This window comes from Zingiber officinale, chromosome 3B (genome assembly GCF_018446385.1).
Source record: "Zingiber officinale cultivar Zhangliang chromosome 3B, Zo_v1.1, whole genome shotgun sequence".
Taxonomy (NCBI): Eukaryota; Viridiplantae; Streptophyta; class Magnoliopsida; order Zingiberales; family Zingiberaceae; genus Zingiber; species Zingiber officinale.
Window position 1 is genome coordinate 133420066 of NC_055991.1, and position 27280 is coordinate 133447345.

At 43.5% G+C, this 27280-nt stretch overlaps 3 protein-coding genes across 8 annotated transcripts in view; 1 reads left to right on the forward strand and 2 right to left on the reverse strand.

Moving 5' to 3' along the window:
* LOC121967879 (protein RFT1 homolog) overlaps positions 1–4663 on the reverse strand; it is a 30580-nt gene extending 25917 nt beyond the window's left edge. For 2 of the 5 annotated variants that reach the window (XM_042518382.1, XM_042518381.1), the window contains exons 1-4: positions 4429–4660; positions 3341–3577; positions 3180–3259; positions 280–374 (exon numbers count right to left, since the gene is read on the reverse strand). In XM_042518382.1, the coding sequence (XP_042374316.1) occupies positions 280–374; positions 3180–3259; positions 3341–3449 (284 nt within the window). In that variant the 5' untranslated portion in view covers positions 3450–3577; positions 4429–4660. Of the gene's footprint in view, positions 1–279; positions 375–733; positions 857–3179; positions 3260–3340; positions 3578–4428 lie in introns of those variants that run through there. The other 3 variants (XM_042518383.1, XM_042518385.1, XM_042518384.1) reach the window with 3 other exon arrangements.
* An 8611-nt stretch (positions 4664–13274) lies between these two features.
* On the forward strand, positions 13275–16438 carry LOC121967881 (F-box/LRR-repeat protein 3-like). Its single transcript, XM_042518388.1, has 7 exons — positions 13275–14254; positions 14334–14459; positions 14646–14750; positions 14827–15226; positions 15315–15444; positions 15535–15829; positions 15931–16438. Exons 1-7 carry the CDS (start codon positions 13577–13579, stop codon positions 16198–16200), a joined length of 2004 nt encoding a protein of 667 aa, XP_042374322.1. The 5' UTR covers positions 13275–13576; the 3' UTR covers positions 16201–16438.
* Positions 16439–16660: 222 nt separating this feature from the next.
* Positions 16661–21493, reverse strand: LOC121967880 (dual specificity protein phosphatase PHS1-like). Of its 2 annotated transcripts, XM_042518387.1 has the most exons (11): positions 21319–21493; positions 20951–21117; positions 20583–20802; positions 19844–20020; positions 19592–19752; positions 18483–19518; positions 18215–18361; positions 17926–18153; positions 17292–17449; positions 17059–17212; positions 16661–16966 (listed from the first exon to the last, which is right to left on the reverse strand). In XM_042518387.1, exons 1-11 carry the CDS (start codon positions 21361–21363, stop codon positions 16916–16918), a joined length of 2544 nt encoding a protein of 847 aa, XP_042374321.1. In that variant the 5' UTR covers positions 21364–21493; the 3' UTR covers positions 16661–16915. The 2 variants fall into 2 exon arrangements, with proteins under 2 accessions (XP_042374321.1, XP_042374320.1); XM_042518386.1 differs by having other exon boundaries at positions 16661–17212.
* Positions 21494–27280: the final 5787 nt, after the last annotated feature.

Sequence of the window (27280 nt, forward strand, 5' to 3'; positions counted from 1 at the left end):
TTTGACTGCCATTGCATTTTACAAAGGCAAATATCAACTATTAGTGATTAACCTTTCTCTGCAACCTTATATGTTTTATCAATACATTTATAAATATTTCTTAGTTAAATAAAAAACCAATTAGATTGTTTCTGCTTTGCTTGGTGATTGCACTTAAATAATTTTACAGAATGAGACATGTTAAAAAAATGACTCCAAATTTATTTTAAAAAAAAAACTTTGTTCTTTCATGAATATGATGGATTTGGTCAAGATAGATTTTGGAGAAGAAACAAGAACCTTCCAACATCAGTGCGCATGCATGCCCGTCGAAAACCTTCCCGACTTAGAAACAATATGGAGGTAACAAAAAGATGGAATTGCACTGCATAAAGCTGTAAAAAACATCATTAAGAAAATTTGAGCAAAAGAAAAGGACTAGATGAATAGGCAATAAAAACAAAAATTGAAACAATGGAGTAAGGTTGTTAACCATCGTACACATTCTTCTTGAACTAGACTATTATCCAATCAAGACAAAATAAAGGAAGATCACAACATTAAAAGTTTTCAACATTTTATTATATTAAGTGTTATTTTGTCATATACACGGGACATACATGTTTCTAATTGTAAAATTACATTAAAACACATAAATAAATGCTTGAAACTGGATATCTGATCTTTGAGAAAGCATAAAAATTAGAACAAGAAGAGAAGATCAAAAGGTATCTGCAAAAAGTAACTACTGGACCTTGTATAATTTACAAGAGAGCAAAAAGGCATTATCAGACATCACTTGCAGTATCACTCAGTGAGCTCTGACAATAGCTACCAAACAGAGTGGCAACATCGTAATGTATCTGATGTGAATGCCAAGGTTGATGCCTTTGTTGGACGCCGCTATAGTCGGAAGCAAATAAAACAAATTAGCTACTACCTAGCTACTGCTATAGTAGAAATAAATTAGCTATTGCCTAATTAGTAGAAAAAATAATTTCCTAATTTAACTACTGCTATAGTAGAAACAAATAATGGTCAAATTAACTTTTTTATTTTTGATTCCTTATTTCCTTTATGGGTTGGTCTTTCCTAAATCGTGTCATATTTGACTTCTTATTATTAATAAAGAGAGGAACTGAAGGAAGAAAAATTGAATAATTCGATTCTGTCTAGGACGAGTCTTTTTCCCCCTTTCTTTCCCCCTTGTGTGTTACATGACCAAGTACGGATCCGGATCTTGACCAGTGACTCAATCCTGCACTCGGAACCATAACAACTTGATATCAGAGCCGATCATGGGTGACACGAATCCTATCACATCCAAACTCGATGCTTTCGTGGAAAGATTGACCTCGCAATAGCAAGTTTTCATGGAGCAAATCACCTCCCGCCACTAGAGGAGCTTATGGCCGAGTTATCGAGTATTGTTCAAGAGACAAGACGACAGTCGATGCCCACCGCAAACAGCCCTACTAGCGTGGAGTGTGGCCCTTCCAAAGCCTTGGAGATTAAACTTGAACCACCAACCAATGGCACCATGGTTCCATGGTACTCGAAGATGGATTTTCTCACCTATTTTGGAGAAGGGGATCCACTGGGTTGGGTTAAAATGTGCGACAAATTCTTTGTCAACCAAAGGACCACAGAAGCCGACAAGGTTGGCCTTGCTGCCTTCCACTTGGTAGGGGAAGCCCAACTTTGGTTTGATCAAATGGAACAGGAAGAACCAGATATGACTTGGAAGCAATTCAAAGGTCATTGTCATATCTGCTTTGGGCCGCTTATGAGCAACAACCCTCTGGGAAAGTTGGCAAATCTAAAGCAAACAAGCTCGGCGGACCTCGGACTTCGGACCATGACAACAAGTTGACTTGTTCACTGCGGGGTTAGTCGAAGATCTTCATATCAACATCGAACTGTAGAAGCCTCAAAACCTAGGCATTGCGATGAATATGGGCAGAACATTAGAACGAAAGCAATGCTTCCATCAAGGCAGGGGGTCATTGCGCACGAATTGGAGCGGGACCACAACCAAGCTCAGCACAGTAGTGGAGGTCCTCCTTTGGCAAAGACAGACATCAGCAAGGAGACTCTACCTGCTTCATTCTTTAGGCATCTGACTCGCACCGAGATGGCAAAACGAAGAGTCAATGGCCTCTGTTTTAACTATGATGAGTCCTACTCCACGGGGCACAAGTGTAAGTACGTATTCTGGATTGACGTGCCTGATGATGATAGGGAAGGTGAGGAAGAGGGGAAAGTGGACCCAGAAATTTCCCTTCATGCTATTAGTGGCATTACACCTCGCTTTCAAACTTGAGGACAAGCACAGCATCGAGGGGGGAGTGTTGATGTGGACGCCAAGGTGGACGCCTTTGTTGGACACCGCTATAGTCGGAAGCAGATAAAACAAATTAGCTACTTCTATAATAGAAATAAATTATCTATTGTCTAATTAGTATAAACAAATAATGGCCTAATTTTAGAAATAAATAATGGCCTAATTAGTTTTCTATTTTTGATTCCTTGTTTCCTTAATTGGACTATCTAGGAAGAGTCTTTTTTCCCTCTCCCTTTCCCCTTGCGTGTTGCATGACCAAGTACAGATCCAGATCTCGACTTGTGACTCGATTCTGCACTGGGGACCATAACAGTATCACATAAAATTCAGAAATCCAACAAGAAGCATCTACCATTTCATATTAATTTTACTTTTGGTGATGCTTGAAATGCCTATGCAACTTAAAATGAAAAATCATCACCTTGCTTCAACAAGAGGAATCATTTCACTTCAGAAGGTACCAGACAAAGATAAACAGACTGTGCTAATGAAAATGCTCTATTATGCTTGCACATTGTTATTCCTTCTTGATGCAGTGGCCGTCTAAACTATAGTACTAGTGTCAATTTTCATCCATAGATTAAACTAAGCTTATCAATCTGTTAAATTAAGCATAAGTGCCCATGATTCAAAAGAACCAACTACATGAATGCCAAATTCCTCACAACATTGACTTTCTTATGCGGACGTTTTAGTTAGTATTTCCTAGCTCATCTGAAAAGACAAAATTGGCTAGCATGAGAGGAGAATATACAGTGTGGTCGTCAGATTGAGTTGCTTATGCCCATGTCAATCTAAATAATAGTAATAAAAATAAATTAAATAAAAGAACTTGCATTAGGATGAGGAAAATTACAGCATAGTCCGCAACAGTAAGGTGTCTCACGATCAATGAATTGAATATAAACGGGATTCCCCTCGATAAGAACTGCGTTGCTGAAACAAAGGGGAGAACAGAATTTTAAAAAAAAATAAAATACGTCATGGAATAAGAAAGGAGAGGATTAGGTGACGAACCCATTAGATACTTGAAGGTGCGAGCTAAGTTATGACGGGTGGGGAACGCGGTTGGGGCGGTAGCGCTTCCCGGTGCGGCCGCCGGAGATCCAGAGATGTCCTTCCCCATGGACGAGAGGAGGGAAGGAGCGTAAAGGGGAGGCAAGCGACAGAGGCGATTTTGGTAGTGAAGCAATTGGGGTTTAGGGTTCGCTCTGGGCTGCGCATCTCATCTCGTCGGAGTTGTGTTTAAACGGACTACAAACGGGTTAATCAAAATATTATTATTGGCAAAAAATTAAATAAATCATCAAAACATAACTTTTAAGATATATTATCATTAGTCACCATGTGCATCCTAATTGATGAAGCCATGTGATTTGTATAGGATAAAACTATTGAAAAATTCTAGTAACAGAATTACAATAAATACAAAAGAAGTTTATAATTAACAAAATTATACAAGGACTAGTCTATTGAATGGAAAACTTACAACTTATAATAGCTACATAAGAACTATATTAGAAGTAAAAAAAAAATAATTACCATTACATTTGATATTATCATTCATCTGAAAGCTATAACTATTAATGTAAAATAAATTGATTAATCATTCTTCTTACTGAAAAAGTATCTTACTTTGTTGAATGAAAGTGTGTGGGCAAAGGCAAACAATAATTTCATAGAAAGATGAAGGGAAGTGAGGCTAAATAAGAAGTTAGTTGATTATGTGAGGCAACCAACATGTATCTTTTCTGATTGATTTCATAGGTCATGGTTAGTTGATTATGTGAAAACAAAAAGTAATGTTCTTTAGGATAATTAGGAAGTCAAGGTTTCTTTTGATTATAACAAAGCCATTACCCTAACAACTTCTCAGTGTCCAAAGGAATCCGCCATTTTCATATAGTCATTCAAATTTTTTTTTAACATATCCAAATAATTTTTGAAACCATAAAGTTAGAGTAATGGACAGAAATCAAACAAGAAATCAAAATAGCAGCACAAGGGCATAGTTTGATCTCACAAAACACCATACAGGAGATCTAAACAGCAAAGGGATGGCCACGGTCTACACACATCTTAAGAAACGAGAAGGGATAGCTTACTTGTAGCAGCCGTTGCTCGATGGGAAAGGCATCTGACTCACTGCTCACACGAGAAGAGGCATTTCCAACAGCGTCGGTTGTCGTGGAAGAGTGGCAGAGGCTAGGTCGCGGGCGACGTGGAGGAGTGGCGGAGGAAAATTGGTCGCGTGCGGAGAAGTGGCGGAGAAGGCTAGGTGCGAGTGGAGGAGTTTCGACGGATAGAGATGAGTTTTCGCTAACCCTATGTTTGGGAGGAGGTGGGTAAAAGGGAGGAAAAGGTAAACATGGGTAAAATGAATTTTTACCTTTGTTTGGGAGAGAGTGAACTATGAAGGGAAAGGGGAGAGAAGCGTAAAGTCTCTCCTTGCACCCCAAATTGTAAGAAAGGGTAAGGAGAAATTATTACAATTATATCCTTATTTATTTTTTCACATACAGATTTATTAAAAAAATAAGAGGATATTTTTGTAAATTTATATATTTAACCTTCATTCCAACCCTTTCCTCTCACATAAACTTTCCCTCCCTTCCAAACAAGGGTAAGATAAATATATTACTTTCCTTTCCCTCCCTTCTCTTCCCCTTCCATCCCCTTCTATTAATGAACCTTACCTCACCCCATCCAAACATAGGCTAAGAGGAGTTTTGGCCAAGGACGGCTAGGTTTTCGATAAGAAGTGTTCTAGAAGGCTTTTCATGCCGTTTTGGCAGATATCTACTCATAAGCAATGTTTTTTTTTTTTAACTTGTCTTTTACCCTAAAAAATATCTTATTTAAAAAACATATTATCATTAATAAAAATAAAAAATTTATACAATGTTTTCCACTGAAAGCATGGTAAAAGAAAAAAGATAACATTTTAAAAAAAAAAAATTTGCTATCGTTAAACTGTTGTTAAATTTTAATTTTCTTGTAGTGGCCGATAAACTTTAAATTTTTCATGTAACATTAACAATTTGTTACTCTAATTCAAGATAAAATAAAATCATTCCATGACAGTTAAACTGTCGGCACAAATTAATTATCGAACACCTTTATACTAATATAGCATAGGGATGACCCGCTACTTTAGTAAAGATGGTCCAATAGTGAAGTCAAACTGCATATGGTAATTCTTAAATGAGTTGTGAAAGTTAAGTGACCTATATTTTAGGGTTCAGGTAGATTCTTATTTAAATGTTCGACAAAAAGAAATACGTGTTTCGGAGTTATAGTCAAGATTTAAGTTGATTGATGGGCTGAGTTTGTTGAATAAGACTTGATTTGATGCTAACTGATCCTGTCCAAACGTTGAATTAACGGACGCTGGGCACGTGGTGCTCTTCGAATGGCTAACGTAGATCTTCAACCGGTCGTACGGACCTTCGGCGGACCTGCAAGGAAATCGGGCCGGAAAGGGGTTCCCGGCGACGATCCTCCGATGCTCAAGTCAGGTAAGTGGACAACAAAGAAGTGGCTTCGAATATGCTAGCATGTGTACCTCCGGCGAAGTGTAAGGCTCCTTATATAGAGCTGGGAAAGGGCTCACGCACACACACCGAGGCTAATACGTGTCCTCAGCCCATACCGCAGTATGGACTTGTCAGAAAAGCTTATCTGACACCATACTGCTACAGTCCGAGTACGTCTTTGATAGGACAGCGGAACCCTCTGTCATTAAATCCTGCGTATGGCCTGCTCGTCGAACATGCCCGCTGTCAGAAGATGTTCCCTTGTCCTTTTGTCTCTTCTTACCTCATGTCGAGCGTCCGGCCGGTCGGCAGTTCCATCACGTCCGGCCGGTCGGTCCGCTCGAGAGAATCCCAGTAGTGTGCTCCGTGGACTATTAGCAGTATTGCTACTTTATGCCTTCGGTCGAGCGAGTCACCCACTCGCCCATATGACCTTGTTCAACATGAGCGTCGGAACCCCGACTCCCGCAGGGGTGCCTTTGCTTTCAGTTAGACTCCGGTCGGCCGGTTGGTCCAACCCTTTTCTGGTCGTCCGCTCGGTTCAACCCTTTCAAGGAGGTCGGTCCGCCCACCCTTCTCCGATAATCCTTTTACCCTTTTGACCTCCACGTGGCGTTGACTTCTCGGAAATGGGGTCCCCTGATCTTACCGCCGGATCCCTTGCCTCCCCTTCAAGTTTAGTCGAAGGAGGCGATTAGCTCGACTGACTGGACCATCAGTTTAGCCGAACGGCGTCCTTCAGCTACCGTCCGCTCGGAATCAAAGGGGGTAGCCAAAACGCCAGTCAACGTCACCCTCTCTCTGATCTCCTCGGAAGTTGCACCAATCTCCGTCATTAAGGCCAAGCACGCGCCCTGCGCCTCGATAAGGCGCTTATTAAATGCTCCCCTATGGCAGAATGCCACGTGGCATTGCTGCCGTCAGCGTACGGCGGCGGCATCGCAGGCGACGAGATCGAGGTGGTTCGAAATCAAGGGCCCGATGCACGCTCCGATTCTCGCAACCTGGATCCAACGGTGGAGACCGCTCGGGCTCCGCCCTATAAAATCTTCGCTTTCTCCTCTCTTCGCCGCATTTGCGTCTGTGCGAGTTCACTGCTTCTTCTTGTGCTCCAGACTCCCGGCGATCTCGCGCTTCTGTTTCCGGCGATCTCCGGTGCTCTCTCCTCGATCTTCCTCTTCGTCGTAAGGTTCTTCTTCCTCTCTTTGGTTCTAACATTTTCTTTGCGCTTCTTTCCCAAGTTTTCGTCCTTGGGGGTACTGTTTCGTTGCCGTCTTCTTCCTTTTATCATCTTTTTTGATTTTGTCCGCTCGGACAATGGCCCAATCTTCTCGATCCGAAGACCAAGCCCTCGGCCCATGGCACACTACCATGGAGTCGCGCTTCGATCGGCGCGATGTCGATGTTCTGATCAATAGCTTCGATATCCCCTCCAATCTTGAAATCATCATACCCACAGACTCCGCCTGGCCAAACAAACCGCCGCGCGGATCTTTTTGTGTTTTCCGCGACCAGTTTACAACTGGTCTGCGCTTTCCAATTCATCCCTTCATCATTGACGTTTGCAACTTTTTCGGCGTTCCGCTCGGAAGCCTAGTTCCCAACACTTTCCGCCTTCTATGCGGTGTAGTCGTCCTGTTTAAAATCCATAACATTCCCCTCTGACCGGAGGTCTTCTATTACTTCTACTACCCTAAACAGTCCGAGCCGGGCACTTACATGTTCCAAGCTTGGCCCGCTTGGTTTTCTTCAATAAACTCCCTTCTTCCAATAAGCATTGGAAAGAATTTTACTTCTACATTCGTATGCTCGAGCGGACCCCCTTCTTAACGAAGTGGCAAATCGGACCACCAACTTCACCAGAGCTCAAAAAGTTCAAGACCCGGTCGGACTATCTTCACGCCGCCAACATGTTAGCCGGTCTGAAGATCAACATCAACAAATTCCTTCCGGAAGGGGTTATGTACATATTCGGCTTGAGCCCGATCAGAACCCCCCTCCCGAGCGGCTTCAGTAAGAATTTTACTTGGTGAATTCATTTTAATTGTTAACTGATTTTCTTTGTTTTCCTTTGCAGCAAACATCGTCATAGAGTCGGTGATGGCTGGCATCTTGAAGAGAAAGGCGGCGGCGCTTGAAGCCGCGGCGGCCAAAGAAATGGAGACGCTTGGCATCCATCCGGTCGGCTCTAATGAAGGGGATAGCGGAACTAATGCTGGGGAGTCGGCCGCTCAGGCTTCTCTCCCAGAACAAACGGTGGGAGCAACTGTTAGCCAAAAGCCTTCCGTCCGGGAGGAAGGCTCTGCTCCAGAAGAAGAGCGGCCTCTTCGACAAAAGAGGCGCCGAGTGGAGACACCCCTTCGGTCGGCCACATCCGCTGTCCAGCCGTCCGAATGGGCCACCGAAGCCGCTCGTGGCAAAGCTCCAGAGATCGAGGTGATTTCGTCCGATCGGACTCCCTCCCAACTTGGCGCGTCTGCGGACCCTCTCGAGGCCGTTCCCGTTAGCGTCCGCCCACCTGCTCCCCGCCAAGTCCAGCGTTCAACCATTTTGTCCCAGTACTCTACGCCGGCTTCTGATCCGTCTCCGGCTTCCGCCCAGACGACCCCCGGTCGGCGCCGCACCGTCCGGGTCTCCTTGCATCTCCCCACCGAGGAACTAATGCCAGAAGCCGATCGGCCTACTGCGCCCGAGCACACGATCACCTTGAAGAGGTCTCTAGCCGAAATGTGGGCTGACGCCCGAGTGCGTGTGGCGATGATCCCACTCAGCAATTTGGCCAATAGCCACATGCAACAGACCACTGGGGTAAGTGCATTTATTTCCTAAGCTTTTTATGCATTCTTTCCGATCGACCCTTAGTAATTTCTGTTTGTGCCAGAGATGGGTGAAGGAGATTGCTGTCTCCAATCAGCTCGCCATGGTGGACTAGGAGCTTAAAAGGCTGCGGAGTTCGGGCGGCGCTCCTTCCCAAGGCCCATCCTATGCCGAGCTGCAGAAGGAGCTCAAAAAGACTCAAAATCTTTTGGAGGCTGAACGGAAGAAAACGGCCGACCAGGCTCACAATCTGGCCGAACTCGATCGCGTAAACAAATCACTGGATCGCAAGATAAGCCTGGCGACCGAGCGGAAGAACACGGCCATCTCCAATCTGGAGAAAAAGAATGTCGAGGCTCGGGGCTTGGAGCAGAAAGTTAAAGAGCTAACGGACCAACTGGCCGGCGAGAAGGTGGCCCGCTCGGCAAAGGCGAATAAGCAAAAGGACGAGCTTAAAACTCTGCAGGATTCCCTCGCTGCCTCCCAAGCGGCTTTTAAAGAATATCAAGAGGCCGAGCCGAGACGGGTTGCTGCCCTAAGACAGAGTTACATCCGCTCGCCCGAATTTTCGGAGAAAGTCTGCGAGCGGATGTACACTGCCTTTGACCTTGCTATGACTGCCATTACAAAATATTTAAAGTCCAAGGGCCTTCTTCCTGACTCTGCTCTCATCCCGGCCGCAGATCAAGTGGCGCTCCTCGACAACATCCCGAAAGATCTTTACGATTACCTGGAATAGAAGTTTTATATGTAATTCGGCCGCTTGGCCAAAGACTAGCCTTTTTTTGTAATTTGGCCGCTTGGCTTTAGTTTCTTCAATATAATATCCCTTTGCTTACTTTTTTCCCTACTCAATACGCATGCTATCCGATCGCCTCTTATCGCACCTTTCTTGTTTGAAAATGAATTTTTACGAAGTCTTTTAGATAACTAGTCCGCTCGGCTGAATATATCCTGTTTTGCAAACGATATTTCTACCGAACATTTACCAAGTGCTTTTGATTAGTCGACCGATCGGCCAACTTGACTTACAAAGTCCCTCTTTATGTCTTCTTCCGCTCGGAGGGTTTATAGACGCTGGCTCGTCTCTCGATTTTTAAAGTCGGAGCTCGACGGTCTTCCGCTCGGAGGATTTACAGACACCGGCTCGTCTCTCGATTTTTAACGTTGGAGCTCGACAGTCTTCCGCTCGAAGGGTTTATAGACGCCGGCTCGTCTCTCGATTTTTAACGTCGGAGCTCGACGGTCTTCCGCTCGGAGGGTTTATAGACGCCGGCTCGTCTCTCGATTTTTAACGTCGGAGCTCGACGGTCTTCCGCTCGGAGGGTTTATAGACGCCGACTCGTCTCTCGATTTTTAACGTCGGAGCTCGACGGTCTTTTAAGGCTAATTTTGACACTGCCGTTCGGCGAAGCTATTTGCCATCCTTTTTATCATTTTGCTTTCTGCATTACAAGGACATGGACGACCCACAACATATATAAGATTACATTTAGCGCACCTCTCATCCAGCTATGTACGGCTGGAGATGATTCGCGCTCCATGGTCGGTCCAGCCGCCGTCCGTCTTCATCCTCCAAATAATAAGCACCCGAACGGAGCTTCTCGATGACTTTGAAGGGGCCCGCCCAAGGAGCCTCCAGCTTGCCAACGTCGCCGACCGACTTTACTTTATTCCAGACAAGGTCGCCAACTTGGAATGCTCTAGGGATCACACGCCGGTTGTAGTTCTGTTTCATTCTTTGCTGGTACGCCATCAGCCGAACGGACGCTTTGGCACGCTCTTCATCGATCAAGTCCAACTCCATGTTCCTCCGCTCGGCGTTATCATCATCATAATTCTGGATCCGGACGGACTCGACACCGACTTCGACCGGAATAACCGCTTCACCGCCATACACCAAGTGGAATGGTGTCACGACCGTGCCCTCCTTCGGGGTCGTTCGGATGGCCCATAGGACGCCCGACACTTCATCCACCCAGCTTCCTCCCAAATGGTCGAGCCGAGCACGCAAAATGCGAAGAATCTCCCGGTTGGCTACTTCAGCTTGACCATTGCTTTGGGGATACGCCACGGACGTGAAGTATTGCTCGATGCCGTAGCTTTTGCATCAATTTTCGAGCAACTTTCCCGTGAACTGCCGTCCGTTATCGGAAACCAATCGACGGGGGATGCCGAACCGGCAGATGATGTGTTGTCATATAAACTTTTTGACCATCTGCTCGGTGATCCTTGCTAGTGGCTCGACCTCCACCCATTTGGAAAAACTGTGGAGGGATCGAGGGAAACTCCAACGTTCATTTTGCCTTGGTCCTCCACTCGGTGTGAGGTTTTGTCACTGAGAATGTCAGGTCGTTTGGCAAAGGATGCCCGATGGCTTGTTGTTGTTGTTGCAACTGTTGGATCGAAAAGAATTTAGATATTTCCACAATGACATGATATTGTCCACTTTGGGCCTAAGCCCTTATGGTTTTGCTCTTGGGCTCTACCCAAAATGCCTCATACCAATGGAGATATCTTTCTCTTATAAACCCATGATCTTTCCCATGTGTTTTCAATGTGGGGCTATGTTTGCAACCTTGCAACCCCAACAGCAACAACCTTTGTGCTTGTGCGACCACGAGCAACTCCAAGTTCTCTTGTGACAAAGTAATAGTTGTAAATCATCCAGCTTCTTCCATCTTCATGTTCCAAATTTAGGCAAAGTTCTCATATATGATACCAAATTTGATCCTGTCTAACTAGGGGAATATGACACGCTAGTTATAGGGTGTTGATGTTGACCATGAGAAGACTCCAAAAAATAGGGACCTAGCACAGCTATTAGACCCGTGTACCACAGAGAAGAACTAGGGCAAAAAATGCCAGTCATGGGCCAGGGAGAGGTCTCCGGTGCAGGAACTCTGATGCTCAAGTCAGGCAAATAGTGGTAGAGAAGATAAAGAATAGTGACGAAGAAGAATGAACTCTACTAACGAAGCCTAAAAAAAAAGGTATATCCGCTATCTTAGCGGTCCCCTAGTGTCGGCCCCATGAATATGGAGGGAGGTTTATGCAAGTACACAGGTCATAGACGTATGACGGGGTAAACCCCAGGTCGTTAGTTCCTAAGAATCGACCTCTGGCCATTACACCAGAGATACCATGCGTCCACCGTCAATGCTAAGCCCTAGAGGCACTAATGAAGCCTCAAGTGCCTACCCATGTAGGTGAATACCCCTTATATAGTAATACTTTTACTCTCTGCACGAATCTCAATGCATTACCAAAATAGAAACCAACAATTATGACATTTTGACACCTTTCCTATAATAAGCTTGCAATTTCTATACTTTGCAGGGTAGAAGCTTCTTGTATACAACTTGCATAGAGAATATTCCTTTAATTATCTAACAACAGTTATGTAAGATGCCAAAAAGAAATATTAGGCCGTTGATCTAAGAGACCCTTAGTGTGCTTTGCTAGTAGGCCAGCTGAGTTCTCTTTAATGTTCATTTGGGTCTTGTTCTCGAACGAGTCAGGTTAGCTAAGCAGTGCTGAGAATCCCAAGGACTTGACTTAGGATTCTGTTGAGCCGGACGAACTCGGGATCCGATCTAAAAAAAGGTCTTATTGAGGACCCTTTTGAAGACTTGGCTTAGGATTCCGTCAAACCAGGCGAACTCAGAATTCGATCAAGAAAAAGATTCGATCGGCGGCCCTTCTTAAAACTCTGCTAAGAACTCTACTTAGGATTCTATCGAGTCGGATCGACTTGGAGAATTCAATCAAACTAGAGATTCGATCAACTAAAATATTTGACCAAATCACACGTCCATACTAATCTCGAGTATTTACTCAACCTTAACTTTAACTATCATGTTAATCAGTTTTTTTTTTAATTTCAATTTGACCTTGGACCTAACTCCTTTGTCTTATCAGAAGTTTTTTTTTTTTTTTTTCAATTTGCCTCGATTTGCAGGCCATCAGGAAAGTAAAATATAGTATATTTGATTTGTTAAATTGTTCAAAGTAGATCGAGACCTTCCCTGACGAGGATTGAGGGGTACAACCAAAAGATCGGGTCGTCGATTACGTCCACGCCTGTCTTCTTCATTTTCTCCGGGCCCCACCTCCCACGACAAATAGCGGCACCCGGGGTACACCCGTCCTTAGAGGCGTACGGTTTTTTTCCCTATTCCCCAAACGCGGCGTGGGTCCCACCCGGCCAACCCTTTTACCCTTGAATTCTCCTGCCGTACGGAATTTCCTGCCTGGCGTTGTCGTTACCGGAATCAGCATAACGCATCCGTGGTGACATAAACCAAACACGAACAACGCCGTGGGACCGAACGGAATGAAATCGCAAAAAGAAAAATAAAAAGCAATTATTTTGCTAATTTACTCGTCGACGTTTAGATGAAGGAAGGGCAGACGCATCTTGCACAATTGCACGACCTGGACGGCTCCTGTACTTGGGATCGCGGTACCCATCCTCACCTCCCGACTGCCACCGCCAGTAACACCTCCTCCAATACCCAACCGCCATGTGGCCACCCTCCTCAGGATTTTACCGTTTTATTCTTCCGTTTAAATCAGCACATTCAGATCTAGCAGGGCATTTCAGTCATTTTATTTGTTTAGGGCGGAAGACAAACATTCGGTGGAGGTGGTAACTAGATCAGGCTTCGTTTCCTCGCTTCTTCCCTCGTCTTATCTCTCTCTCTCTCTGCGCTCTTCGTTTCCGAGAGAGCAAGGAATTGAACGGAAACGGGGCTCTGCTGCTTCTTCTTCGAGTCATGCGATCGCAACGAGGAAGAGGGCCGCTGCTCCGCCGGCAGACCAGCTCCTCCGGCGTTCCTATCTTCCCCATCCTCCATCCCTTCGTGCCTCTCCCTTCCTTCCTGTTCATTCCCACCTAATGGTCTCCGTGCCCCGAGGAGATGCTGAAGCGACGATGAACAGACCGCGTCCCTGCGATTCCGACATGTCAACCGTGTTCTCCCTCGACCTGCTCGCCAACATCCTTGACCGCGTCTCCGATCCCCGCGACCGCAAGTCCTGCCGCCTTGTCTGCCACGGGTTCCTTCGGGCCGAGGAGATACACCGCCGCTCGCTCCGCGTCCTCCGCCTCGAGGTCCTACCTGGTCTCCTTCGCCGCTACGCCGCTGGACTCGAGTGCCTCGATCTCTCTGCTTGTCCGGCCCTCGACGACCGCGCCTTCTCTGCTGCCCTCGCTGCCGGGGCGGGCCAGTGGCGGCTTCGGTCCGTCAGCCTTAGCCGCGCCAGCGGCGTTGGGTGGCGGGGCTTGGCGGCTCTCGTGGATGCGTGCCCGCGCCTGGAGGCTGTGGACCTGTCACACTGTGTCGGCGTCGGGGATCGGGAGGCCGCCGCCTTGGCGAACGCCGCCGGGTTGAGGGAGCTCCGATTGGATAAATGCCTCGGGCTGACGGATGTCGGGCTCGCTAAGGTGGCGGTGGGCTGCGCCGGGCTAGAGAAGCTCGGAATCAAGTGGTGTCTGGAGATCTCCGACATTGGGATCGATCTGCTCGCTAAGAAGTGCCAGGATCTTAAGGAATTGGACATCTCATATCTGAAGGTTACTTCCAGTTTCCGCATCTTCTCTCTCTCTCACACACACACAAAAAACATGAATTTCCACAAATTGTCCTCTTCAGATATCCAATAGATCGATCAACTCCATTTCCTCTCTTGGCAAGCTGGAAGTTCTGAACATGGTAGGATGCTCTTTTGTAGACGACGAGGGATTACAATTTCTGAAGCACCGAAACAATTCATTGCGGGTAAGTTTTGGTGAATCTTGTTCCAAATTGTACTCATTCACAACAACAGAACCATGGCAGTTGGCAACCCCGAATTCCCAATACATATAGGTCATTAATAACACTGCAGATGTTGATAGTTCAGCAAAGCCTTTCGAGTGGAACAGACTAATTTGTTTTCTTTCTTTGGTTCATGCTCTATTGCAGAGCATTAATATCTCTCGCTGTGAAAATGTAACTTCTAGTGGCTTAACCTCAGTGATTGAAGGAAACAGTGGTCTTCAAAAACTCAATGTTGGAGATTGTTTTCCTGTAAGGCTTTGGCATTATAGCAATAAGTTGGATTTGCTCGACGACCTACTGCTCATGTAAAAGTTGTACATTGCAGGAGCTGGCATCTCTCTTCTTCTCCAAGTTGAATGATTTGAAGGATAGCTTGACCGTACTAAAACTTGATGGCTTTCAAGTTTCTGCATCAAGTCTTAAGATAATTGGCCTCAACTGCAAGAATTTGGCCAAGATAGGGCTTAGTAAATGCCAATCAGTGACCGATGAAGGGATCTTTGAGCTTGTAGCCAACTGCGTTCATTTAACAACCATTGATCTTACATGCTGTCATCTGCTTACGGACAGGGCCCTTATATCTATAGGAGATCAATGTAAAAAGCTGCGATGCCTCCGACTAGAATCCTGCAATTTAATTACTGATAAGGGTCTAGAATGTATCGGAACATGTTGCTCTAGTCTTGAAGAAATCGACCTCACTGATTGTAGTCTAAGCAGTACTGGTGAGTTTTTGTACTCACTAAAAATTGAAGTACATGTTTTGCTATTCTTCAACTACAATTGTATTAATTCCATCTCCATTCCTTGCAGCGATGAAGTATCTATCTCAGTGTTCAAAGCTGGTAGTCTTGAAACTGGGTCTTTGTTATATGATTTCCGATGAAGGCCTTGTTCTTCTAGCATCAAACTGCAAAAAGCTTCGCGAACTTGATCTATACCGGTATGTTTGGTTTGGTAGGTAGTGCAATCAATTTCTCTCATGTTCTTGGGATGTAGAATAATGGAAGAAATCTCTAATTGGATTTTGCAGGTGTGTTGAGATCACTGATGATGGTTTAGCTGCCATAGCGGCTGGCTGCAAGAAGATACAAAAGTTAAACCTCTGCTACTGCACGAAGATCACTGATGGAGGACTGAGGCATGTAAGTCGTTTGGAAGAACTTCGTGATCTTGAACTGAGAGGTTTATGTCATGTTACAAGCTCAGGCATAGCAAAAATCGCCATGGGTTGTCGGCACCTTTCTGAGCTGGATTTGAAACGCTGCAATTTGGTAGATGATGGAGGATTATTTGCTCTTGCCCAATATACTGAAAACCTCAGACAGGTTTGTAGCTTACCATCTCAAATAATCTCTTTTATTAGATGCCAAAAGGACATGAAAAAGGAATGAAAAGTTCTCAATCTGATTCAAATACCTTTTTGCAGATAAATATATCATACTGCTCAATTTCAGGCACGGGTCTATGTATGTTGCTAGGCACTCTGAAGTGTCTACAAGATGTGAAGCTGGTACATCTCAGCCTCGTGCCAATTGAGTGGTTTGAGATTGCACTGAGAGCGTCCTACGAAAAATTAAAGAAATTGAAGCTTCTCATCGGATTGAGGAATCTCCTTTCGCCACTGCTGATTGAGAAGTTGCACTCACGCGGGTGCCGAATTCGATGGGTCGAGAAACCTTTTGCAGCTCGTCGATAGGCAAAACCCTACTTCCACAATCTCTGCATGCTTCGCTGTCAACTTGTTTTTTTGTTTTTTTATCGAATAATTTAGTCTTGATTCGTGGAAACCACATTTGTTAACAGCAACTGGTGGATGCCTATTGCAATCAGTCAAAGAATGCTAGAATAGAAAATGTATCATGGTTACTACGTGTAGCTGATGCTCCTTTAACAATATGTGGATCTAAATTGGTGCTATCCCCCAGTTAGAAACACTCGATTTGCTTAATTCCTTCATGAACTTGGTCCAAGGCTGAACAATTGAATTTAAAAGAATCAACTGGTCGTTTTACTGATCTAACGTATGTGTTACTTGCATCCAGTAATTGACTAGGCTACTCTTTTTTTGCATCTAATATCGATGCAAGTTTGGATTTTTTGGGTGGCCCAGTATTAAATCTAATCAAGATGGAGTAACCAGTTGAAAGTGAAGAAAATACACAGGAAAATAATTTTTATATTCCAAAAAGTTTCCAACAAAGCCAAAAACATTTTGCCATATTCATCGACTACGTATATGTTGGACTCTTATCTAGCATATGTAGCATAAGCCTTCAGTTATTGCTACTGATATTGCTAATTCTTCAAACAAACAAAAACCTTACTAGAATTCAGCATCATTGAGTGCAGTGGCGTTCACCGTCACATTGCCGATGCTTTTAAGCTGTGCTGATATCCCACCGCGACTCATCTCAAGTGCCTCGACAGCCTTCTTGATCTCCAAGGTCATGGCGCTGTCCACGCTGCCCGAAGACAACATCTTATGGAACTTTTGGAGATGGAGTTTGAGAGAGCTGCTGCTGAGACCTGCATTCTTACCACATATGGGGCATACCTTCATCATCGGTCTTCGTTGCTGCCATTCCATCGATGGCTTCCCATGCAGTTGCTTGTCTAAATCCAGGAGAGTCTTTGCAAAGCCATCATTTGGCTGGGCTCGACGATGCACCTTCTTGAGCATGTTCCAGGCATCCAGTAGAGTGAGACCCCTGGAACAGTAAATTTCATCAGAAAATCCCTAGTTTGATACTTGATATACCAAGTAGCATTCCTGAGTAAGTTCCTCACTTTCTCAGCATTAGATAAGCAAGAACTACGGTTGCGCTGCGGCTTTTTCCTTCAAAACAATGTACCAACACTTTCCCTCCCAGTTTCTCAACGTAGTCAATGAAATCAGAAGCCTCTTCAAACAAGTCACTGATAACTTCATCATCATTGTCACTTATCTGAATCCAAAAAAATACTCGCCAGTCCTTTTTAGTTACGAGTCTCGAAAGGAATACATACTTATATGTGGGATAGTAAAAAAATGGAAGGATTTGATAGTTCTACAGTGTAATGTTCAAGGAATTAATCCAGTAGAGAAAATAAGAATGCTGTCATCACAAAGTCATCGTATAAACAAAAGTATAAATGGGCATCTTAGTGGAGACTGTAATTGGTTAGCGCCATAGCGCTTAAAATGGTGCATGACATCATCATTTTGAATTCTTGTTTAGAGAAGATATGCAAATAAGTTAGATTAGCATACTCTGGCATCACCAAATAGGTTATTATCTACATCATTCTATAAGGACAGATAATTAATACTTGTAGTAGCAAAGTATCTACCTTGGTGAATCTTAAATGACAAAATGCAAAAGTTAATTTAAGCAAAAATCCAAATGATTTACTGCTGCATTGAATAGGAAAAAGTGCTTACAGAGAAGTTCCGGTACTCGAAGATATCAGGATTTTGAGAATCTGATTGTCCAATTTCATTGGCACACAAGCAAAGTATATGAAAGATACGAAGGTGCTGAAGGGTGAATTTGGATTTTGCAGCTAGGGCTCCACCAATATAGAGATGATCTGTAATAGGAGAAGGGCGCTCTGTACTGGCTGCATCAGAAATTAGTGATATTCTCTCAAGAATGTGCTCAACACGGATCTGGACAAGGATTAAAACCATTAGATTTCATCATTTGGACTGAACGTGAAATGCCTATTACCTTCAGCTCATAAGCATCGATAGCAACGCTATTATCACTTCCTTCAAAAAATCCTGTGTTAAAGTTGTTTTCTTGGCACAGTTTGACAACCTCTGTTCTAACCGTCTCATTCCACTGTTCCAACTCTTTAGATAGCTCAGTATCTACCTATCCCAAACAGCATGTAAGTCATAAGAAAGACATCTAATTTTAAATGCTTTTGTTAGCTCCCTACTCAAGGTATTACCATATGTATCTTATACATAGCATGGTCAAATAGTTTCCTAACCTTAGTTATCTTGTGAAAGTCACGAAGCTTAGTAGTCAAGCGCAAGCACCGAGAACTATCACTTCCTTTAAAATATCTACCATTCCAATTCTCTCGACAAATTGGAGAACTTATGTCCACACTTTCGCGTGATGCTGAAGATTTATGTAAACATTTCCGAGTTTCAGGGTCACTAGAATCAGCCTGAAATTGGGAACTGGAGCAAGCAGTATGTGAAGGTGAATCTGAGCCTGCAGATTCATCTTCACTATATATTTTGTTTATGATTGATTGTACAATTCTTAACAGGCCCTCCAGTTTCTGATACAGTGTGAGAAGGAATACATGGAGGCTTTGGAGGTCCCTCAGTGCACCACGGAATCCGGCACGAAATGCATAAACAGAAGCTGCCACATCAGATTCAGAGAAACAAGAACGAGAATCACTAGGAACATCAGTGTGCTCAGCTTCAGGAACCCCCAGCTTTCCGAAAGACACTTCATACAACAAGTTAGAAGAGAAGTCAAAATTATTGATTATCAGCTCAACGACCCTGGGGTAGTTTTCTTGATCTTTTGCCCGTTTTCCTGCTGGTGGTCTGCGAGGAACTCCTGAATCAATTGCCACAACATGAAAGTCAGAACTCTTTCCACATTCTGTTCCTTGACTACTTGTAGATCTGGCGGTTAAGTCACTCAAATCATCAGAGACGTCTGTTGTAGATTCAGATACTTGATAGCCCAGCCTACCATTTAGAGAGAGAGCTCGTTGCTCTTTTTTCCTCTCAAGATTTTTTACTATCAGCGGATTAAATCTTCTGATGCTAGGATCATAAGTTTTTTCTAGTGCATCCATGTTTGCAGATGCTACCTTATTGGCAAATAGTAGATTAGCTGGATTGCCACGCCACCCTAAGCTGGGACAGGGAAGCCTATCCTCATTCCTAAGTATGAGGTCCAATATCAAGACCCTGCCAAGTGATGCAGCAGTACTTTCGGCAGCCTCCCTTGAATCAAATGCATTTGGGTTTTCCACCAGAGGAGAGCCGTGGATGTAACTGCACAAGTTTTAAAAAAAGATTCAGCATAAGGATTTCAGATGAAAAGAAGGAGAAGAGGTGGCTGCTTTACTTCATAAGGAAAAGGCATCGGCTCAATTCGAGGGCTTCTAACAGCTCTGAGCATGTAACTTCACCCACTTCATCTCCATTGGCAACTGAAATATCTCGCGCCTTTTGGGCTGCATCCTTGATCAGTTGCCATTCTGCGCTTGAATTGTGGATCACTCTTGCCTGCCAAATGAAAGTGATTTTACAAGAAAATATAAACAGGAATATAAATAATAAGCAAACAAGAAACTGTGATCAACGGTAGAAAAGGTACTTGAGGTGTCTTCACTCTCAGCAATTTTGCAAATTCATAGCCCAGGCGTTCAGATTGTGTGGCCATCCTGGAAGATGCAATTTTGATTACTGCTGCTGCTTCTTTTGTGGAGGACTCATCACCACTTGATGTGTTGAACAATGCATAAAAAACTACTCCTCCAGAATTTACGGTCACCTAGATTTTCAAAATCCAAACTATAATTTAAGTGAAAAAATATGACCAGTAAAGAAAAACATATAAAAAGCTAATATTTTGTGGGACAATAAAAACTCTTTCAAATAGTTTTTCTTAATAAACAAGAGGATAGGTAGCATTTGATTGATGAGACCCATTTATATTTTGAAGACAACAAACCATGTAAATCATGAATTAGTTAAGAAGATGTACAGTCAGTCAACCTATGAAACATTTAACTAGTGCAACTTCCACTTGAGGAAATAGTAACCAATTGTATATCAGGCTTTCTAGAACAAGATTATGGTCTGGATGTGATCTTGACATCAACCTCATTCTATATCAGTTCAATTTATGTGTTTATACTTTGTAGACCACTTATGAAAATGCGTCAGCTTTTATTCTTTGCCTGAGAAGCAAAAAAATCTTTCATAGGGATTTGCCTTGTATCTGAAATCACTGAAATCTGTAGCAATTGCGATGTGAAAACAAGCTTTCAAGTATAAAGATAGATCTCATTGAATGTTCAAGCCCGAGTTCACGCAACAACATAGTGACTTACCTCCAAAGCTTTGTTCATTTCATCCTCTGAGCATTCATTACTGCTTGTATATTTTGTGTGGTGAAGGGAAAACAGATTGTCCCAGGAGACTTCACTTGCTTCAACATCTAAAGCACAAGCATTCCCAAGCCTATCCCACAAACTAATTTCTGGCACTTGCTCTGGAGACTGCGATGCAGCCCCACTATAGTCAGGTTTGCCCGACTCTACAACTCCCACCCTGTAGAAACGAAGAGCGGCATTAAAGATTTCAAGGAGACAGAGATCGTCATTTTCGTCAATTGTGAAATATTTTCCCAATAATTTCGCTAGTGAAGAACAACGAGGACGCAACAAGATGCGAAATTAATTAGCAGGTATCTGGGTACCGGCAGGCAGCGGGCGATGAAGGGGAGAGGGAACGACGAGCCGGAAGAGGCTCCTGCACAGGCGACGGAGAACGCTGCGTTCTCGAGGAGCCGAGAGATTTTCCGCTGCGTCTGCGGACCACGGTCACCCATTCCTCGAAGTCTCCGAACCCACTTTCCTTCTCCAGCTGCAACGCAACCGAACATCATACTTAATCCGCCACAGGAAATCATCTCGCCAGTGAAGATGGCGAAACAAACTCCCCGCTCAGAAAGGACCCGAGAATATGCACGCACAGGGATCAGGGATGGAATGCAGGTTCTTAACTTCCCTTCTCCTAATTCTGGGAAAGAAGAACAAGAAGCGAAACGAATGGGAAGAGGAGTACCTTTCGGGCGTTGATCCTTTCGCGTTCGCCTTCTTCTTCCTCCATGGGTAACGAAGAAGCGAGATCTAGTCGCCGCCGCTTGATTCCTCCTCGCCTGGGTCAATCGGCCGGGGGCAAAGAGAAAGAGAAAGGGGAGCCATCGATGTGTGAGGGCTGACCGCTTTTCTCTCCATCGGCCACCGGGGTTGGCGTCTTCGACATTTGAATTGCAAAAGTACCCAAATTTGATCTTAAAATTTAATGTTTGTATAAAAAATTTTAAATTAAATTGTATTTGATATGTATATTTATGTGGTATACGACACGTGAAATTTAGAGAACTCATGACTCAATCAGATCTATCAACTATCAGTGTAACATGTGAAGTGGCTTAGAGATCCTTTGAAGATCAATGATAGTGGTATGCTAACAAATGAATTAAAATAAAGCATGAGATTCTTACTTCTTATTAATAATAATAATTTTAGGTCGAAACTTAGCGTGACTGAGTATAACCCTCCTTAATATCTTGGTCATTTGCACAAATGGCTAGTAGCCATCCGTGATTTACCTCCTCCGTGTTGACCTAGGGACGGATTGACGGGGGCGCTGGGGCGAGCGAATCGTCTTTTGCCACATTATTAATAATAATAATAATAATAATAATAATAATAATAATAATAAATAAATAAATATGATAATTTAATAGAGGACATTTTTTAGTTGACTAAAACATCCATACTATTTTAATATTTATCAAAAAGTACATTTAATTGAGAAGTCGAAATAATCAATGGAGGTATCGTTAGACTCCTTGCAGCTTCAGAAATCCACATAACATGAAATGGTTGTAATCTAATGTCTCTAGATTGATCAATAAGTTTTGATTGAAACTCAATGATGGATTTAGACAGTTTCGATTAAACTTATTTTAGATCATGTGGATTTTTGAGGTTGCAAGAAGTCCAACGGTACCCTCTATTGCTTATTTTGATTTCTTTATAGGCGTTAAAATATTATCGAAAAAATCAGTCCAATGTACCCTCACATGAAATCATATCATGCCCTATTAGGTAAAAGAGTTAGGTATAGGGTCCTTCAATCTATAAGTACGTTCATTCCATCTCCAACTGAAACCAACCAACCACTCGATCGATCTGATCTATCACTATTAGAAAGTCATTGGAGTTCATTTAAGAGAATTTGGTTTTGCTTTTCGTGCCATATTAGTTTACACTTACCACCGCATCTCCCTTTCCTTTATTTGTTTTCATATTAAGTCCACATTGAGCTGATTCTTCTGATAATATTTTAACACTACTAGAGAAACCAAAATATGTAATGGAGGACACTATTAGACTCCTTGCAATCTCAGAAATTTGTATGACCTGAAATGAGTCCAATCAGGCATCTCTAGATCCATCAGTGATTGGAACTAAATAGGTCCGATTAGACTCATTTTATGTCAAGTAGATTTTTGAGGTTGTAAGGAGTCCAACGGTGTCCTCCATTGCTTATTTTAACTTTTTCAGAGGTGTTAAAATAATATCAGAAAAATAAGCTCAACATAAGCTTGATATGAACAATGGGCCTGATGTTGGGCCTAATATGACACCATATCAGGCCTAACATGGTTCTATATCAGGCCCAACGCTATATCAGGCTCACGTTGGGCATGATATAAAACCATATCAGGCCCAATATAGACACGATATAGAACCATATCAGGTCCTAATAGGTAAAAGAAGTAGGTCAAGTTGGGTTCTTCAATCCATAAACATGTTTATTCTATCTCAAACTGAAACAAACCAACCACCCGACCAATCTCATCTTCCCTTTCCTTTATTTGTTTTCAAATTTCGTGTAGAAGCAATGTAACGACTTGACCCATTTGGCGGTCCATTTGGCGACCCTCAAGTCGTCGACCGTCGGCTGTGCCATTACTCACTAGGACTTTCCACCCCTGACCAGTGGATTTTTGCCTCCCCCAGAATTCGAACTCTAGACCTCCAGGCTTAAGTACTAGAGTTTATGAATCCTGGTAGCCAAGTGAGCGGTCAGGATTCATAAACTCTAGTACTTAAGCCTGGAGGTCTAGAGTTCGAATCCTAGGGGAGGTAAAAATCCACTGGCCAGGGGTGGAAAGTCCTAGTGAGTAACGGCACGGCTGACGGTCGACGACCCGAGGCGCCTTTTTATTGTAACGACCCAGCCCTTTGGCCTCTTGGGCGACCCTTGTGGTGGCCCACTGGCGGCCCCTTATTGTTGGTGCAACCTTAGGTCAAGGTTGACCTGGTTGACCTGACTCGAGTTGACCTGACTCGAGTTGTATTTTGATGTTTGACTTAGGAAGATTGTTGGTGCAACCTTAGGTCAAGGTTGACCTAGTTGAGTTGTATTTTGATGTTTGACACTCGTGGAAGAGTTGTATTCTTGATATGGGACAAGAATAGATGTTTGGGAGATTATTGGTGCAACCGTAGGTTAAGGTTGACCTGGTTGACCTGATTCGGGAAAGAGTCCAAGTATGGAGACTTGGCAACGGAAAAAGTCCAAGCAGGGAACTTGGCACTGGAAAAGTCCAAGCAGGGAGCTTGGCACGCGAAAAGTCCAAGTGTGGAGACTTGGCACGGGAAAAATCCAAGTATGGAGACTTGGCACTGGAAAAGTCCAAGTATGGAGACTTGGCACGGAGAAGTCCAAGCAGGGAGCTTGGCACGAGGGAAAGTCCTAACTGGGATGTTAGGCAGTGGAAAGTCCCGTGAGTGAAGTCAGGCGGTGAGAAAGTCCTAACTGGATGTTAGGCGGTGTGGAAATCCGGTGAGTGAAGCCAGGTGAAAGTCCAGTGAGTGAAGCCGAGCAGGGAAAATCCAGATGGATCGGGATGATCGGACATCCGGTGTTGAGGAAAGTCCAAGTAGGTCAAAGGATTGACCGGATACTTGGGAATTTAGCAGGTCAAGGGAGTGACCGGATGCTAGGAATGAAGTACCAACAGTCGAGGTTGACCGAATGTTGGTTTGGAAGGCTTGGGACTTGGTTTGGGCAAAAACCAAGTCACTAGTTATCTGATCGGTCCGGTGACCGATCGGTAATCGATCGGTGTGCTACGTAAATCACGATTTCCCTGATCCGCGGTCAGAATCGTTCGGACCTCAAGGCCAATCGAGCTCAATGGTCCTCGACTCGTTCGAGGAATGTGTCGAGGAAGAGCATCGAATTAGGAGTTGGACCCCATGAGACCGATCAGGCATCTCGATCGGTCCACGACCGATCGAACTATAGCGAGACCCATACATGTCTTTTCGTACTCGATTGACAGTTTATGTCACTAACAACAAAGCATGTCCAGCCTACAATCATATTTTAGAATATTCTAGCCTGTCACATCAAAGATTTGCTTGCTCGCTTAAGATATTCGTGCACTTTTTGAGCTTCTTCTTCCAAGGATGTTTGAGAACCGTACTACTGCTGTGGTTGGCGTTTGAGAAGCTGTTGCTTCTTCAACAGTCAACAAGAAGGCAAGGGTTGTTTACATTTGCTGTGTATTTACTTCTTGCTTCTCTTGTATTTGTACTCCTTATCTTGCTGTTGCAAGAAGTAGTTGTGGCGAGGTTTCTCCACCCATAAGGAGCTCATATTTAGCCGGTTCTCCGGGGACTCATCCACCGACGGATTGGTAGGCTTCGTCCACCTTACGGACACGCCGAGGAGTAGGAGTTCATCTCCGAACCTCGTTACATCGGTTTGTTTTTCTTCTCCTTAGTTTCTTCCTTGTATTTCCGCTGCGACTAACCCTAACTGTAGGAAGAACGCGAGAATTTGGGGCGGCTATTCACACCCCCCTCTCTAGCCGAGTACGAACGATCCTAACAAGTGGTATCAGAGCGAGGCCGCTCTTCGACGGATCAACACCCGGGGGAGCACGGGCTAGAGATGGATCTCTATGGAGAAGATGTCACGATTCCAACCTTCTACGAGTCTCACGACAACTTCACATATTGGAAGGTAAGGATGATGTATTTTCTTAGGACTAATATGTTAAATTGGTTTTGTGTACAAGAAGGGTTTTCCCCTCCGATGGATGAGGAAGGAAAACCTATCAAGAAGAAGGAGTGGACGAAAGAGCAAATCCGACAATCCGAAATCAATGACGAGGTAACAAAAATTATTGAATTTGCTTTACCTAATAATGTTTTGTGCAAGATAGATAGGTACAACAACGCCAAGGAATTGTGGAACAATTTGGCAAAATTCCATGAAGAGGAGCCTAGTGAGCCAAGTAGCTCACATCATGGAGGAAGCGAATTGGGAGTTGAGGGCTACTCAACATCCAAGGAAGAAGAGGAGGAGAGCTCTTGTTCAAGATCGGAGCAAGAAGAGGCATCTACCTCCGGAAGGGATGAAGAAGAAAGCTCATCTACATCCACAACCCTAGGTAACTCAAACACTGTGATTTCAAGCAAATTACACATAATGTGTTTTGAGTGTAGGAAGTTTGGGCACTACAAGAGTAAGTGTCCAAAGAGGGTTAGAAAGATTCCACCGGCACCAAAGGTCAAGGAAGCCGGAGTCCCGACATGCAAGAGCAAGAAGCACGTGGTGTGCTTCCAATGCAAGCAATGGGGACACTATAGGAGTCAATGTCCAAGGGGGAGGCAACCTCACAAGGACAAGAGGCCAAACACATGTAAAGGGGGAGCTAAGGCAAACCCTAAGGTAACATTTAAAGCTCATTCTTGCAATTCTAGTAGGATGCATGCTAGTAGTCTTATTGCCATTGTCAATAATGATAAGCATGTTAACACTAGAAATCGATACATGTGCTTAGGAGCCAAGCATGTTAGCCTAGATAAGAACAATTCTAGAAATGCTAATCCTAGAATTAACTCATCTAAGGCTAAGGAAAATCTAGATAGAAATCCCAAATCATCTAGACACATGCCTAGGAATACCTCAAAGAAAAATGATAAATCAAAACTTGAGGTATTAGAGAAAGAAAATCAAGTCTTGAGGTCAAGACTTGACTCTCTAGAAAAAGCTCTTAAGGATTTGACTCTAGGGTCTAGGGGTCAAAAACCCAAGTCCAAGGACAAGAAAGGTTTGGGTCACAAACCTAAGTCCCAATTGGTCAAGCCCACTTATCATAATATTTCATTCGATTATGGAACAAAACCTAGGGCTAGGAAGACCATTACCAAGGTCACAAGGGGAGTCACCCCTATAGTTGACCTTGATGAGACCCAAATGACCAAGGCTTTAAAGCCTAAGAGGGTCATTAGGAGGGTTGCTAGGGAAGTTATCCCTAGTGAATATTTAGTGAACTCAATGAGCTCTAATAGGTATTGGGTTCCTAGGAGCATCTTCTCTACCCCATAGATGGGTTAGAGAGTGTCAACTCCAATTAGAAGGGTAGTTAACCCAACTTTGAGGAAATTGACACTCAAGGAGCATTTTCAAGGTTTTGAGAACTTTTGAAAATGAAATGGAATTATCATTTACTCCTTTGAAGAGTTAAATGTGCCTAAAGATTGGAAATTTCATTTTTAATCTCAATTGGCACAATTTGGGAAAATCTAGAGAACTCTTGAAGAAAAAAAAAATGAAACATGCCAAGTTTTGAGGATAAATTTGATTTTTAAGTGGCATGAATTAATCTAGAGTTCAAGAAGTGTCAAAATTAGGATTTTGGCATTTTGGGGCAATCTAGGATTAAATTTGAAGTTAGTCAAGTGGTTAAGGATACTTAGATAGGTAATCCAGGTATATTTATTTATGCTAAATCTTGCCATGATTGTTTGCCCTCACATGTCATGACATCATGTTTAGTTTTATTATCATTTGAAATGTCATGATAATGCTTAGGCTAGTTTTTATGTCATGTTTATTTAAGTTTCAAACTTTATGCCATGACATCATGACATTGGCACATGTTTTCATTTATGATACCATTTTATGCCATGTCATCATCTCTTGCATTAAT

What these genes read in the sequence shown, in the direction of transcription:
- LOC121967881 (XM_042518388.1), top strand. Translation starts at nt 13,577, where the DNA reads ATGGTCTCCGTGCCCCGAGGAGATGCTGAAGCGACGATGAACAGACCG. An exon ending in ACCGAAACAATTCATTGCGG is followed by an intron (nt 14,460 to 14,645) that starts GTAAGTTTTGGT and finishes GCTCTATTGCAG; the next exon opens with AGCATTAATATCTCTCGCTG. An exon ending in CGCGAACTTGATCTATACCG is followed by an intron (nt 15,445 to 15,534) that starts GTATGTTTGGTT and finishes TGGATTTTGCAG; the next exon opens with GTGTGTTGAGATCACTGATG.
- LOC121967880 (XM_042518386.1), bottom strand. Translation starts at nt 21,363, where the DNA reads ATGGAGGAAGAAGAAGGCGAACGCGAAAGGATCAACGCCCGAAAG. An exon ending in AAATGAACAAAGCTTTGGAG is followed by an intron (nt 20,021 to 20,582) that starts GTAAGTCACTAT and finishes TTGAAAATCTAG; the next exon opens with GTGACCGTAAATTCTGGAGG. An exon ending in TCGAGTACCGGAACTTCTCT is followed by an intron (nt 17,450 to 17,925) that starts GTAAGCACTTTT and finishes TTTTGGATTCAG; the next exon opens with ATAAGTGACAATGATGATGA.